Raw genomic sequence first — 14,093 nt, forward strand, 5'->3', positions numbered from 1 at the left:
AAATTAACCTGAATAATGAAAGTCTACGAGTCCATGAGTCAGGGTGGCAAGGAAGTAAGGAAGATGTTAACACACTGACACTGAGCGTAGAAAAACATAGGTTGAAATTCTAATCCATCATGTGAATGTATTTAGAAGCTTTAAGGAGGGCTTTAGGGTTAAATGAGGTAATAAGAATAGAGCATGACAGTCAGGAAATACTGATAGTCTTACAGAAAGAAACAAAGCCATTACAATTGTGACTGAGTGTACACAAAGAAAATATTGTGTGACAACTTCTAGAAGAAAGCCATTGACAAAACAAGATGAATCCTCATCAGGAACTAAGCCCATTGTTAGATTGATCTTAAACTCCCATCCCACAGAACCTTGAGGAAGTAGATTCATGTTCAATGTTCATTTTGTAGGATTATTATTTTTTTATTCAGACAATTTTTATTAGATATTTTCTTCATTTACAATTCAAATGCTATCCCAAAAGCCCCCTATTCTCTCCCAGTGCCCTGCTCTCCAACCCATGCACTCCCACTTCCTGGCCCTGGCATTCCCCTGTACTGGGGTATATAAAGTTTGCAAGACCTAGGGGCCTCTCTTCCCAATGTTTGTCAACTAGGCCATCTTCTGCTACATATGCAGCTAGAGACACAAGGTCAGGGGTTACTGGTTAGTTCATATTGCTGTTCCTCCTATAGGGTTGCAAATCACTTCAGCTCCTTGGGTGACTTCTCTAGCTCCGCCATTGGGGGCCCTGTGTTCCATCCAATAGATGACTGTGAGCACCCACTTCTGTATTTGCCAGACACTGGCATAGCCTCATGAGAGACAGCTGTATCTGGGTCATGTCAGCAAAATCTTGCTGGCATATGCAACTGTGTCTGCGTTTGGTGGCTGATTATGGCATGGGTCCCCAGGTGGGGCAGTCTCTTCATGGTCCTTCCTTCTGTCTCAGCTCCGGAAGGATAATTTTTTTTTAATGGCAGCCTTAATGAACTATTATGTAGGGTTAGACAGTATTATAATTAAGTCAGAGAAAGTAACACAGGTAAAGGACTTAAGAAAGAATCTTGTAAAGTTTGAAAATCAGAGTAAAAGCAATGTGAGTGTAGTCATAGGAAGTAAGGGAGATTTAGAAAGCAGGGAAATTGCAGGAGCCAACAAGGGCTAGATCATGTAGATGGTGAGGGTTAGAAAGATGTGAATTAAAATTTTATTTAAAGCTAATTAATGGTATTACCAAATGTTCCTGGTGAGTGATCTGTGGAGTACAGGTGTGGAAATGATACATTATACAAACTGAGTGTTATCTGCAAGGTTAATGATTCTGAAGAAGAGGAAGTAGTCTGGGAATATGTCTGGAAGGTGTGATCTATATAACCTTCAGGTAAATTGATGGCACAGAAGGGCCACTTCCCAGTGTGCTTATTCTGCATGGAGTGTAAGATAATGATCATAAGAGTAATTCATAAATGTATAGTCAGAAGCTTTTTTTTTTTTTTTTTTTTTTTTGAGAAACGTTGTTGTTGTTTAATGGTAAAGCTCAGTACATTCCAGCACCAGGACTGGCATGGAGTCAAAGCAGCAGAGGTTGCTGAGTGACCCCATGGAGCCTCACATGGCGAAGAGGATAAGGAAGGCGATCATCAAACAGAAGAGTCCCATGGCCTCAGACAGGGCAAATCCCAGAATGGCATAAGAGAAGAGCTGCTGCTTGAGAGATAGGTTCCTAGCATAGCCAATTATCTAGCTACCAAACACTGTGCCAATGCCAGGCCCAACACCAACTGTGGCGGACCCAGCACCAATAAACTTGGCTGCTGTGTCTATGTCCCAGGAAATGACACTGGTCTGCGATTCCCATCTGGCCACCTGGAGAGAGGAGCTTCTGAAGGAAGCCTGTTTAGATGGGGCCTCTGGTCTACTCAGGAGGGAGGCAGACACAGGCCTGATTAGACCCCGGATAGAGGAGCGAATCAGAACTGGAGAAATGAGTAGTGTCTTGGTGGTCTGCATTTTTCAATCTCCCAGCTTTATTCAGAAGCTTTTATTGACAATGATTAAAGGACAAATGGATGGGGATTATGCTTAATGTACATAAGGGACAAACTTAAGATCATTTCATGACTGCATTTTTCATTAATTTACTTCTTTATTCATTTTGCATCTTGAATGCAATTTGCCTACCTCCTCTACTCCAAGTCCCACCCTCTCACTCTCTTTTCCCATTTCCCCTCCCCTTCAAGGTGAGCATCTGATCTTGAGTACCAACCTGCCATAACATATCAAGCATTAAGAGGATTAACTGCATTCTCTCCAACTTTGAGCAGACAAGGCAGTCCATCTAGGGGAAAGGGATCAAAAGGCAGGAAACAGAGTATGAGTAAGAGACAGCTCTGTTCAAATTGTTGGGGGACCCACATGAAGAACAAGATGTCTATCTACTGCATATGTATAGGGGGGCTAAGTCCAGTCCATGCATGCTTTTTGGGTGGTGGCTCAGTCTTTGCGAGCTCCCATAGGCTCAAATTAGTTGGTTCTGTAGGTTTTCTTGTGGTACCTTTGAACCTTCCAGCTCCTTTAATCATTCCGCTGACTCTTCCACAAGACTCCCTGAGCTCTGCCTAATTTTTGGGTGCAGGTTTCTGTATCTGATTTTATCAGCTGCTGGATGAAGCCTTGCAAATGACAGTTGTGCTAGGCTTCTGTCAGAAAGTATAACAGAGCATTATTAATATAGTCAGGGGTTGGGTCTCTCATGATGTGGATCTTAATTTGGGCGAGGCATTGGTTGTCCATTCTCTCAATAATTCCTCTACCTTTGTCACTGCACATCTTGTAGGCAAGGGAAATTTAGGCAAAGGCTTTTTGGGTATGTTGGTGTCTCCCTCCCTCCACTGAAAGCCTTGCCTGGCTACAGGAGGTATCCACTTCAGGCTCCATACCCTATGCTGCTTGGAATCAAACAGCAGCCTAAAGAATGGGAACAGATTCTCACCAACCCAACATCTTTCAGAGCGCTATAATCCAAAATATATAAAGAACTCAAGAAATTCAACACCAACATTACAAATAACCCAACAGATGGTTGAGAGGCACCTAAAGAAATGTTCAAAGTCCTTAGTGATCAGACAAATGCAAATCAAAATGACCCTGGGATTCCACCTTACACCAGTCAGAATGGCTAAGATCAAAACTTCAGGTGACAACACATGTTGGAGAGGATGTAGATAAAGAGGAACACTCCTCCATTGCTGGTAGGATTGCAAACTGGTACAACCACTCTGGAAATCAATCTAGAGGTTCCTCAGAAAATTGAAAACAGATCTATCTGAAGACCCAGCTATACCACTCTTGGGAATATACGCAAAAGATGCCCCTCCATGCCACAGGGGCACATGTTCCACTATGCTCATAGTGGCCTTACTTGTGATAGCCAGAAGCTGGAAACAACCTAGATGTCCCACGACAGAAGAATGGATACAGAAAATGTGGTTCGTTTACACAATGGAATACTACTTAGTTATTAAGAACAAAGCCATCCTGAGTTTTTCAGGCAAATGGGTGGAACTAGAAGATATCCTGAGTGAAGTAACTCAGACCCAAAAGGACACACATGGTATGTACTCACTAATAAGTTAATATTAGCCCCTCAAAAAGTACAGAATACACAAGATACAGTCCACAGAACTCAAAAAGTCAACAACCTGAAGGGCTCAAATAAGGATGCCTCAGTCCCACTTGGGAGGGAGAAGAAAGCAATCACAAGTGGGGAGGTAGGGAGGCACCTGGGAGGGAAAGTGGACATTGGGGGAGGGAAGTGGGGGGAGAGAGGGTAACCTGATCTGGAATTGGATGAGGGAAAAGCAATGAAGCCCTGAGGGCCAGCAGAAGGAATGGAAACAGGCAACCTTTGGAGGTGGGGGTGGGGGGCGCCCAGAATCACCAGAGACCTTGGAGGTGAGAGACTCTCAGGACTCATATGGAGGGACCTTAGATGAAATGCCTAACATTAGGAAGAGGGAACTTATAGAGCATACCTCCAGCAGGAAGACAGGGCATCAAATGAGGGAGAAGGAGGGCCATCCCACAGTCACAACTCTTGACTGTCTGAAAGAATTACAGGGGTGGAAATGGAGAGGAGCCTGAAGAAAGAAGGTCCAGTGACAGGCCCAAAGTAGGATCCAGCTCAAGGGGAGGTCCCAAGGCCTGACACTATTACTGAGGCTGTGGAATGCTCACAAAAAGGGACCTAGCATGAAAGTACTCCGGAAGACCCAACAAGCAGCTGAAAGAGTTAGATGCAGATATTTGCATCCAACCAATGCACAGAAGCGTCTGCTCCCTGTGGTTGAATTAGGGAAAAGCTGAAAGAAGCTGAGGAGAAGGGGACCCTGTAGGAAGACCAGCAGTCTCAATAACTCTTGACCCCTGAGATCTCTCAAACACTGCATCACCAAACCGGCAGCATATACCAGCTGATATGAGGCCTCCAACACACAAACAGTAGAGAACCAACAGGTCTGTGTTCATTCAAAGATGATGCACCTAACTCTCAAGAGATTGGAGGCCCCAGGATGTTTAGAGATCAGGGGGCTAGGGAGGAGGTATGGGATGTGAAACAGTTGGAGGGTGGACGGGGGAGGGGAATAAAATACTGTGTGTAAAAAAATAAATTAATTAATTAAAAACATTGGTACAGTGCTAAACAGAGACTTCTCAACATTGGAATATTTAATGACAGAAACACTTAAAGAATTGCTCTATATCTATAGTCATCAGGGAAATATAAGTCAAAACCACTCTGAGATTTCATATTACAACCATCAGAATGGCTAGGAGGAAATCTCAAGTGATAATGTATGTTGTGAAAGATGTAGAGCAGGAGGGGCACTCCTTAATTGCATTTCTTAATTTTTTTATCAGATATTCATAGGTCAAGTGTTTTAGTTTCATTTTTTTGAAGTAATAAAATATTTGGACCCAAATCAAATGAGAGTGGGTATTTTATTTAAAACTAAGGTCACAGTCTATCATTGAAGAGAGAGGGCCAACACAGGAACTTGAAGGCAGGCCTACATACCATTGGACACAACATTAATATCCAATCAAGAATCAAGAATCTAACATAACAGTAAAAATGTATGAAAGAAACTGGGGAATTTTTTGTTTTAGTTATTTTTTGTTTTTTGTTTTCTAGTTAACTTATAGATCATTTTACTTGGCTCATTTTCTTATTCAGTTCAAGGTACCCTACCTAGAGAAGATACCACACATAGTGGGATGGGCCCCTGTCTACATCAATTAACAATTAAGACAAATGCCCACAGATAAGACTGCAGGCCAGTTTGATCTAGGCTATTTATCATTTGAGGCTTTCTTCTCAGATGAATGTAGGCTACCAATTTGACAGTAAAACAAGCCAAGACAGTAAGCACAATAACTTTTAAACACAGGCAGGCTATAAGTAGGTCTATTGAACTAGTATGTATCTAATTCTATTAATAATGACCTTTGTGTGAACAAATCTCATACTGCATGAGTCTAAAGAGTAACATTTTTACTTCATCTTTCTTATTATTGGTTGTATTAGTTCTCTATCATCTATCTATCATCTGTCTATCTATCTATGTATCATCTATCTATCTATCTATCTATCTATCTATCTATCTACCTACCTACCTACCTACCTATCTATCTATCATCTATAGTGCACACATGAACACATGCGCGTGCATGCATGCACCAAATTCCTCTTGATGAAAACATCCATTTCTGGAAGGAAGAAGAGGTATGTAAGGCTCAGGAAATACACCAACAGATTTAGAAAGCTTCTGAAACTTAAGATATTCACATAGATTCTTCCCAAGGTGCTATGCAGTATAACTTTGAGAAAGAAGATAGTCTTCAAGCAAATCACCTGCCCAAAGATCATGACAGGAATCTAGTCACACAACCTTCATGTGTTGTCATCTATGGTAGAGTAGGTCTTTCAAGATGAAACAACCTTTGAATTATCCAAGCTGCTGTAAATAATGTCTTCTCCATATTCTTGTAAGCAATCCAAATGAATTGACTTGTTCACAAAGACTTAGGTCTAATCATTTTGTTGGTCAGTCATCACTGTGCCTTCTGGAATGAATAGGTTATTTGTTAGTTTATATCCACAGTAAGTCACACAACTGTTTATGTAGACCAGAAATCAACCATGTGTTCACAGGTATTATTCAACTGTTGTAATACATCTTGGTAGGTTGGTTATATTACTTTTCTGTTTTTATTCTTTTTAAATTGAGGATCTCTCGTACTAGGCCATAGGGTTCACCAATTTAATTTGGCAGGCTGCAGTGAGGCCTAGTGATCCACCTGTTCGTGCCTCCCTAGTGTTGAGGTAACTAGCAGGTGCTATAGTATATATCTTAGTATGTACTATAACTAGCTTTCAGTAATTGTTAATAACTATTCTGGTTTGATTTCTATTGCTATGATGAAGCATCCCCACTAAAATCTACATATAGGATGAGACTTAAAAGGCTAGGCCACAATCCTTTGTTAGGGGAAAATAAACTGGGAAAATTAGTCATATCATACCAACAGTCAATAAGACAACAAATATTGGACATGTGTTCTCTGCTTACTAGTTTGCTCATAATGATATGTTTCTTCACTAATATAGTTAAGGACTTCCTGCCTAAGGAATGGTACAACTCACAGTGGATTGTGTCTTCCCACATAAACCAAAAATCAAGACAACCCCTGACAGACATGCTTACAGACCAATTTGATGTAGACAATTCCCTAACTGTGGCTACTACCCTCCAGGAGATTTGTGTGTGTGTGTGTGTGTGTGTGTGTGTGTGTGTGTGTGTGTGTGTGTGTGTGTGCGTGTATGTATGTGTGTGTGTGTGTGTGTGTGTGTGTGTATGTTTCTCTTTAAATTTTTCTGGTGTGAGATAATTTATTTCCTATGTTTTTGTGGGTGTAGTTTACTGCCTTAGGTTGGAGCTTTTCTTTTTTCTTTTCTTTTCTTTTTCCTTTTCTTTTTCTCTCTCTTTTTTTAATCTGGGCAAGTTAACATTTAAAAGGAACCCACAGATTAGCATCAATTATTAATGCCTTTTTTTCCTTCACCCTGTATGTTTGAACATTTTGCTCATGCTTAACAGATGTAAGAACAATCTAAAACCATTTTAGATGTTTATATACATGTCCTAGCTTTAGTAAATTTTTTTCTATGCTGGCCATGGTTACATAAAATGTTTTCATATCTAATGGGTATAGTGACTGTGGTGTTTACCAGGCTCTAGAGACATCTGGGAGACAAACCTCTGGGCGTGTGAAGAAAACTTTGAATTGGGTTTAAAAAGGTGAATGGATACAATCTATTCTACATATAAATAAAACTGCTTCATAGGCTGTGCTGTGGTCATGATCAGAATAGGTGAGAGTACACTGTTTGTTAACCTCCCTCTTTCTCCTCCCTCTCTTTCCTGGGTTTTTTTATACAGTGACCTGGAGTAGCTGAGGCCATGATTTTTTTTTACTGATGGATTGTCTTCTTCAAGTGTGACTTGAAATAGTCTGTCCTTTAATTTGCTTTTATCACATAATTTGTCATAGCCACACTAAAAGAAACAAATGTAGAACATTGCTACTGAGAAAGAAAAGATGTTATTGGTTATAAGTTTGACTTTATGGCTCTTAGGTAAAGTCTATAGCATGGCAGGCTTTGTTGTGCAGTCTGGTTTGGACTGAAGACTGCTGTAGAACTGTTTGTAGCTGTGTTTTAGAGCTGTAGTCTTTTCCATGTGTTCTGAAAGTTGTCAACCTTGGTTTCTGGAATTCTGGTTGTGGCATGTGCTTTGGAGTATTTGGTCTCTAAGAACTTAAAATCTGATCCATGTTACTGTAAAAAGTAGCTCCTGTCAAACCTCAGGGTTGCTGTTCCCCTCCTATCCTTTCCTTGTATTGTAAGGCATTTGTACTCAATAGGAGGCTTGAGCAGCATGGCTTTCACAAATGCACCTCTACTGAGTGTCGAATGATTACCTGGGTTACATCAGTTTTGTTCAAGAAAAAAAACACAGATTAGCTTTCTTTTGTAACAATTGAAGGCCTCTGTATGAGCTAGGTAGTGGGTTTCTAACTTCTAGCACTGTGATGGAGACAGAATTAGTCAAAACTAATAAGAAAGTACAGATTAACTTCCTATTCTGAGCTCTTTAAGAAATTATACCAGAACCTTGGACAAAGACACTCAGAGCAGTCTCCAAGGTGCTAGGGCTCTGGGACCCAACCCAGCCATCTGATGGAAGCCACGGGAATATGTATGACACAAGATTCAAAGCCCTGACTTCAACTTAGAGAGAAGACTCTAGAAAGCTGAAAGCATAGAGAGGACACATCTCAAAGGTTTCTTAAAATCACCACTACATCAGTCATCAATTCTTCAACTTTCATCTTATCCCGAATATAACCCACACCTATATTTTCCAGGTAATAATGGTTTGTTCATTGTTAAAATGAAGAATAGTTGAAGAGGGAAGGAACCAACAGTCTCAAGGGAGTCTGGCGAGGCAGCTATGTCTACCTGAAGGAAAGATCAGCTCCAAGACATAGAAGTCCAACAGAGCACCACGATGACCACAGCCTTGGTCTGTTGGGTAATAACAATTTCTCAGTATCAGCCAACAAAGGTTTGTATTTTTCTATTTTAGAATGTGTAAGTCATATGTGTACATATAAATGTTTGTGTACAGGGTAATATGTTAGGAAACAAATGATTTTTATCAAAGGACCATGACATGCCTGCTTCTCCATGCTCAAGGAAGGCACAGGCATTAATGGGAGTCATAACTTTCATTTATCACATACCCATACTTTTCCTTCCTTAGAAAGCCTGTTAGCAATCTCCATCCAGCCTTGTGCTGTGCCTCGATTTGCAGGTTAGGGTTGAATCACATTTTCATTATCTTTATTGGGATTGTAGAAATACAGCAATCAGTGCATGTCAATACTAATAAAATTGCCACTTGAAAGAACATTTTATGTTATAAATTTTGTCGGTGGCATAGAAATGTTTTAAATAAAAGTCATTGTAATTTTGTCAGTTTTTACATGATTTCTCATAATTTATTTAAAAGCATACATGTTATTTATAATGTAAATGATTTTCATAATAGAAAATTTTAATATCCTATTTACTTTTTTCTGAAACTGGAGAGTTCAAATTAGCAGTGCAGTCATCATTGTAAAGCAAAGAGTTCATCTTTGTGAAGAAACCTCAGGTTTTGAGGAAAGATACTTCTTCATTAAAAAAGTCATTACGAAAAGCTAACGGGAGTAACTCACTTCAAATGAGAAGGGATCTGAAAACAATTCAACAACATAAAGATGTTAAAATATAGATTTGGTTAAACATTCTGAAAGAGGAACTTTAATTTTGATTGAATAGTTGAAGGAACAACTTTAAATCATTTCAGTTTTATTTCATCAGGCTCATAATTGTTGATTTTGTTACAGTACATATTATGTTTAGGAAGCCATCACAATGTGAAGCTTGTATAATTTAAATTCCATGTAAGATGACTATTAGAATATAAAAAATGTGAAATATAAACTGAGTGTATCAGAATGGTTAATTATTCAACAAAGTATAATAATCAACATATAATTTTGTAGATTTTTATAATGCAGAGCATTCTTTTGTAAGATCTTGTAACATACAGTTTAGTTTCATTCCAATCCATTACTATGATATTATCCTCTCCTAACTGGTGGCCCTCTGACACCTTCTGTCATTTCATTGTGTTTATTTTCATGAGCTAAAACTCTACAATAACCGAACCTCTCATCCACTGCTTTAGTCTGGTGTCTATTCCTCATTTATAATTCATTCATCACTTCTGATATTTTTTGGAACTTTGAAAATTAATGAAGTTGTTGAATTTTCTTCAAGAAAAATAATAATGGAAAAGCAAATAATCTACAATATAGCTAAAGGTTGAAGCATACAACAAAGACAGTGGAAAGAGTAAACCATATCTGAGAACAATCTTAAACTGGTTATATTTCCTTAGAATTTTCCCTTAATCTTCAGATTTCCCTTTCAACAAATCTATGGGTGGGTTGACTTTTATTATTATTATTATTATTTCACACAGGAAAAATCCTTTTCTAATTGAAAGCACTGTGATAATTACAGGCTCTAGAAAGCCATGTCTTTTGGACGTAGGGACATAAACATATCTTTCAGCAGGATTTCACCTTTCCAAAGTGTTCTCTGTTCTGTACATTTTAACTTATATCTTTTTAATTGTCTTCATGTTAACAAACACAGCATATTTTAATTTAACTAATCACATACAGCTACTTTTTTTTAAAAAAATTAAAATCGGTGGTACCTAGATTTGCTTCTGACATGTTTTAATTTTAAACCTATGTTATCTTAGCATATAGACAATGATGGGTTTCCTTTATTACAAAGGAAATTAGCTATAATCAAATTACATTTGGAAAATTAAGAGAAGAAATGAAAGAATATTTCTAGGCAAAATGTCCACTGCTGCTTTTATACACTAAATAGAGATCAAAAAAGAAATGTCATTTCATGTTGTTAGCTTTTACCTTTTTTTTTTTCAATGCCATATATATTCTCTCCTGTTCTAATAACAGTGTAAGGAGGGGGAGGAAATAAGGGTGGCAGTATCAAGAACTGGAGGAGATGTAAGAGAGGTACAGAGGGTCAGGAAATTGAATAAAAATAGGTAGCAGGGTGGATGAAGAATTGGGGATAGCCAGTGGAAGAACCCAGGGACACCAGGGAAACATGAGGCTCCCAGGACCCAATGGGAATGACTTTAACTATAACACACAGAGAAGGGTGATACAGAACCTGTGGAGACCACTTCCAGCAGATAGGCATGACCCAAGGGATGGGAGCACCCATCTATCTCAAAGTTTTTTAACCCAAAAATGTTTCTGTCCAAAGGAAGAAAAGGGACAATAATGTGGAACAGAGACTGAAGGAAGGGCCACCTGGGGATCCAGCATGTCTGCAGACACCAAACCTAAATCGTTGCCGTGGTTAAGAGATGTTTGTGGAAAGGAACCAAGCGTGGCAGTTACTGGGGAGGTCTGGCCAGCAACTGACCAATGCAGATGTTGATGCTTGGAGCCAACCATCAAATTGAGCTCAAGGAACCTGGTGGAAGAGCTGGCAGAAGGATTGGAGGAAGCAGAGAGGGATTGCAACCACATTGGAATAACAACATAGTCTGCCCTGACCACCCAGTTCTCCCAAAGTTTAGACCACCAACCAAGAAGTGTAACAGGAGGAATCGGTGGCTCCAGATTCAAATGTAGCAGAAGAAGGCCTTGCCTGACAGCAACAGGAGGGGAGGGCCTTGGTCCGGGTAATGTTTGATGCCACATAGGAGGGTGCTGGAGCAGTGGGGCTGGAGAATTGGGGGTGGGTGGGAGAGCACGCTCATACAGGCAAAGGGGAGGTGGGAGGGAAGATGTGGGATAGGGTATTGGAGGTAGGGTAACCAAGAAGTGGTATATCATGAGATGGGGAATTGGTTGATGGAATAACCAGAAAGAGGGATATCATTTGAGATTTAAACTAATGGAATGATTAATTAAAAATAGAGAAAGTAAAGCAAAGGTAGACATTTAAAAAAGAATACCCAAGATATAAGATACAATTTGCTAAACACATAAAACTCAAGAAGAACGAAGACCAAAGTGTGGACACTTTGCCCCTTCTTAGAATTGGGAACAAAACACCCATGGAAGGAGTTACAGAGACAAAGTTTGGAGCTGAGACAAATGGATGGACCATCTAGAGACTGCCATATCCAGGGATCCATCCCATAATCAGCCTCCAAACGCTGACACCATTGTATACACTAGCAAGAGTTTGCTGAAAGGACCCTGATATAGCTGTCTCTTGTGAGGCTATGCAGGGGGCTAGCAAACACAGAAGTGGATGCTCACAGTCAGCTATTGGATGGGTCACAGGGCTCCCAATGGAGGAACTAGAGAAAGTAACCAAGGAGCTAAAGGGATTTGCAACCCTATAGGTGGAACAACAATAAGAACTAACCAGTACCCCCCTCCCAGAGCTCGTGTCTCTAGCTGCATATGAATCAGAAGATGGCCTAGTCAGCCATCAGTGGAAAGAGAGGCCCATTGGTCGTGTAAACTTTATCTGCCTCAGTATAGGGGAACGCCAGGTCCAAGAAGTGGAAGTGGGTGGGTGGGGGAGCAGGTGAGGGACTTTTGGGATAGCATTGGAAATGTAAATGAAATAAATACCTAATAAAGAAATATACCTTGTAAGCTTTCATCAGTTGATGATAGTGTCCTCCATAGTGTCTTTGATAAATATTTTTACTTTTATTTTGTATTTCTCTATGAAAATGTCAACAATATTTATCGGCAAACATATTAGTGATTTCATAATTATTTCCTTCTCGAATGTATATAGCTTCTGTCAATAATCTTCATTTTAATTTAGTTACCATTAGAGAATTCATTAGATTGTTATAATGGCATCATTTTAATTGAATGAATACTTTGATCTCCTAATGAAGAAGTGCAAGACAAATTTTGAATTGCAGACCATCTGGGAAAATAAATCAGTCCCAAGAAAATTAATATGCTATTTCAGAAAGACTATTATTTCATGGCCACTAGACAGTAAGTAATCATTGTTCTCACATCACATTATAAAATGCACTGGTTTCTCCTTTAGAAACTCTAGTATATATTGTTGATCAAAGTTCTGAAGTAATATGAACATGGAAATTCCAAATCGTAGATTTTGTTCAATGCTCCATCTGTAGGCATAAAATTATATATTGACTTTTTAATTTTACCCACATTTTAATTATATGGTCAAATTGTGTGACCATATAAATCTCTAATAACTGCTTCTTCCTAAGGAGGCTGATGTCCACATGCAAACACTTGTTGATGTTTTAGGAAGACTTCTTCAAATATTTATTCTATTTCTTTCAATCATATATTTACAAACTCATTCTAGACCATAATGGAGTTAGAAAAGCAAACACGCATCTGAGCAGGCAGGGAGGCGGGAGGCAGATAGGAAGGGAGGGGACTAACTGGGTAAGCAAGGCATAACTCCAAGGGTGGAAGAGACTGGAAATTCTAGGGAATGAGGCAAGGCCTACAGTGAATTATTAAAAGTCATTTTAGATTAAATTTTAAGTAATGTCGTAAATCAACAGCTATGATGAATTAGAATTGGTGACTTTAGGAATTAGTTGTCTATCGCTGTAGTAAAGGTAGACCATATAGAAATGGACAAATGTAACATTTCTACATAAAAGCTTAAGCAAGGAGGGTGTGAATGGTAGCATAAATAAAATGTGTCCCACCATAAAAGTCTTCATATCAAAAGAAATTTTTGTTTCTTAAAAGAAAAGAATTAAGAGAGATCAGAAGTTCATGTGTGGAAGTGAGTTTATAAAAAAAAGACAGGACAAAGGATTGGGAGAGGAAATGGATGGAAAGCGAGAAAAGTAAAAATGGGTTGGCAGGAATGTTTGATTTAAAATTTAACAATACATTTAAAATACCATTTTCATAAATACACATAAGTTGTTATGAAGTTTATTTTATATTATTTTGTTCAAAAGCGTTCCCTACTGTCCAATGAATTAGGAATATAATTTATTTTAGAAATATCCTTGTGAAAAGACTTTTCAAAAATCTGAGAATGATTTTGATGAATATCTAATTATAACATGATAATCAGGATATACATATAAGTGTGTGTATATATGTGTGTCTATATATATATACATATATATATATATAATTCTTTTTAAGAAAATCACTACACACTTATTTCTGTGATAGAGCCGGTTGTATTGTCTGTAAGCCACCATAATAATTGGTATAATTCATAGTTCATAGAATATAATAGATATGAAAGAAATATATGCTAATCTGATATTATATCTAAATAAACACATTATTCTCAAATCTGAACAGTCATTCTACTCTGAAAGTACCAAAAACAGCAATGAACTTCAGGTTGAGTCTGTAGTTCACTTTAAAGTCTGTTT

General features: G+C 38.7%; 1 protein-coding gene and 1 pseudogene across 3 annotated transcripts in view; both read right to left on the reverse strand.

Moving 5' to 3' along the window:
* Epha6 (Eph receptor A6) overlaps positions 1-14,093 on the reverse strand; it is a 969,479-nt gene that overhangs the window by 754,879 nt on the left and 200,507 nt on the right. The window contains exon 4 of one of the 3 annotated variants that reach the window (XM_011245826.3): positions 1,514-6,126. The exons of the other annotated variants lie outside the window; for them this stretch is intronic. Coding sequence (XP_011244128.1) covers positions 6,092-6,126 — 35 coding nt within the window. The 3' untranslated portion in view covers positions 1,514-6,091. Of the gene's footprint in view, positions 1-1,513; positions 6,127-14,093 lie in introns of those variants that run through there. 3 annotated transcript variants of the gene reach the window in all.
* Positions 1,514-2,030, reverse strand: Gm4660 (predicted gene 4660; annotated as a pseudogene).

Source organism: Mus musculus, chromosome 16 (genome assembly GCF_000001635.26).
Source record: "Mus musculus strain C57BL/6J chromosome 16, GRCm38.p6 C57BL/6J".
NCBI lineage: Eukaryota > Metazoa > Chordata > Mammalia > Rodentia > Muridae > Mus > Mus musculus.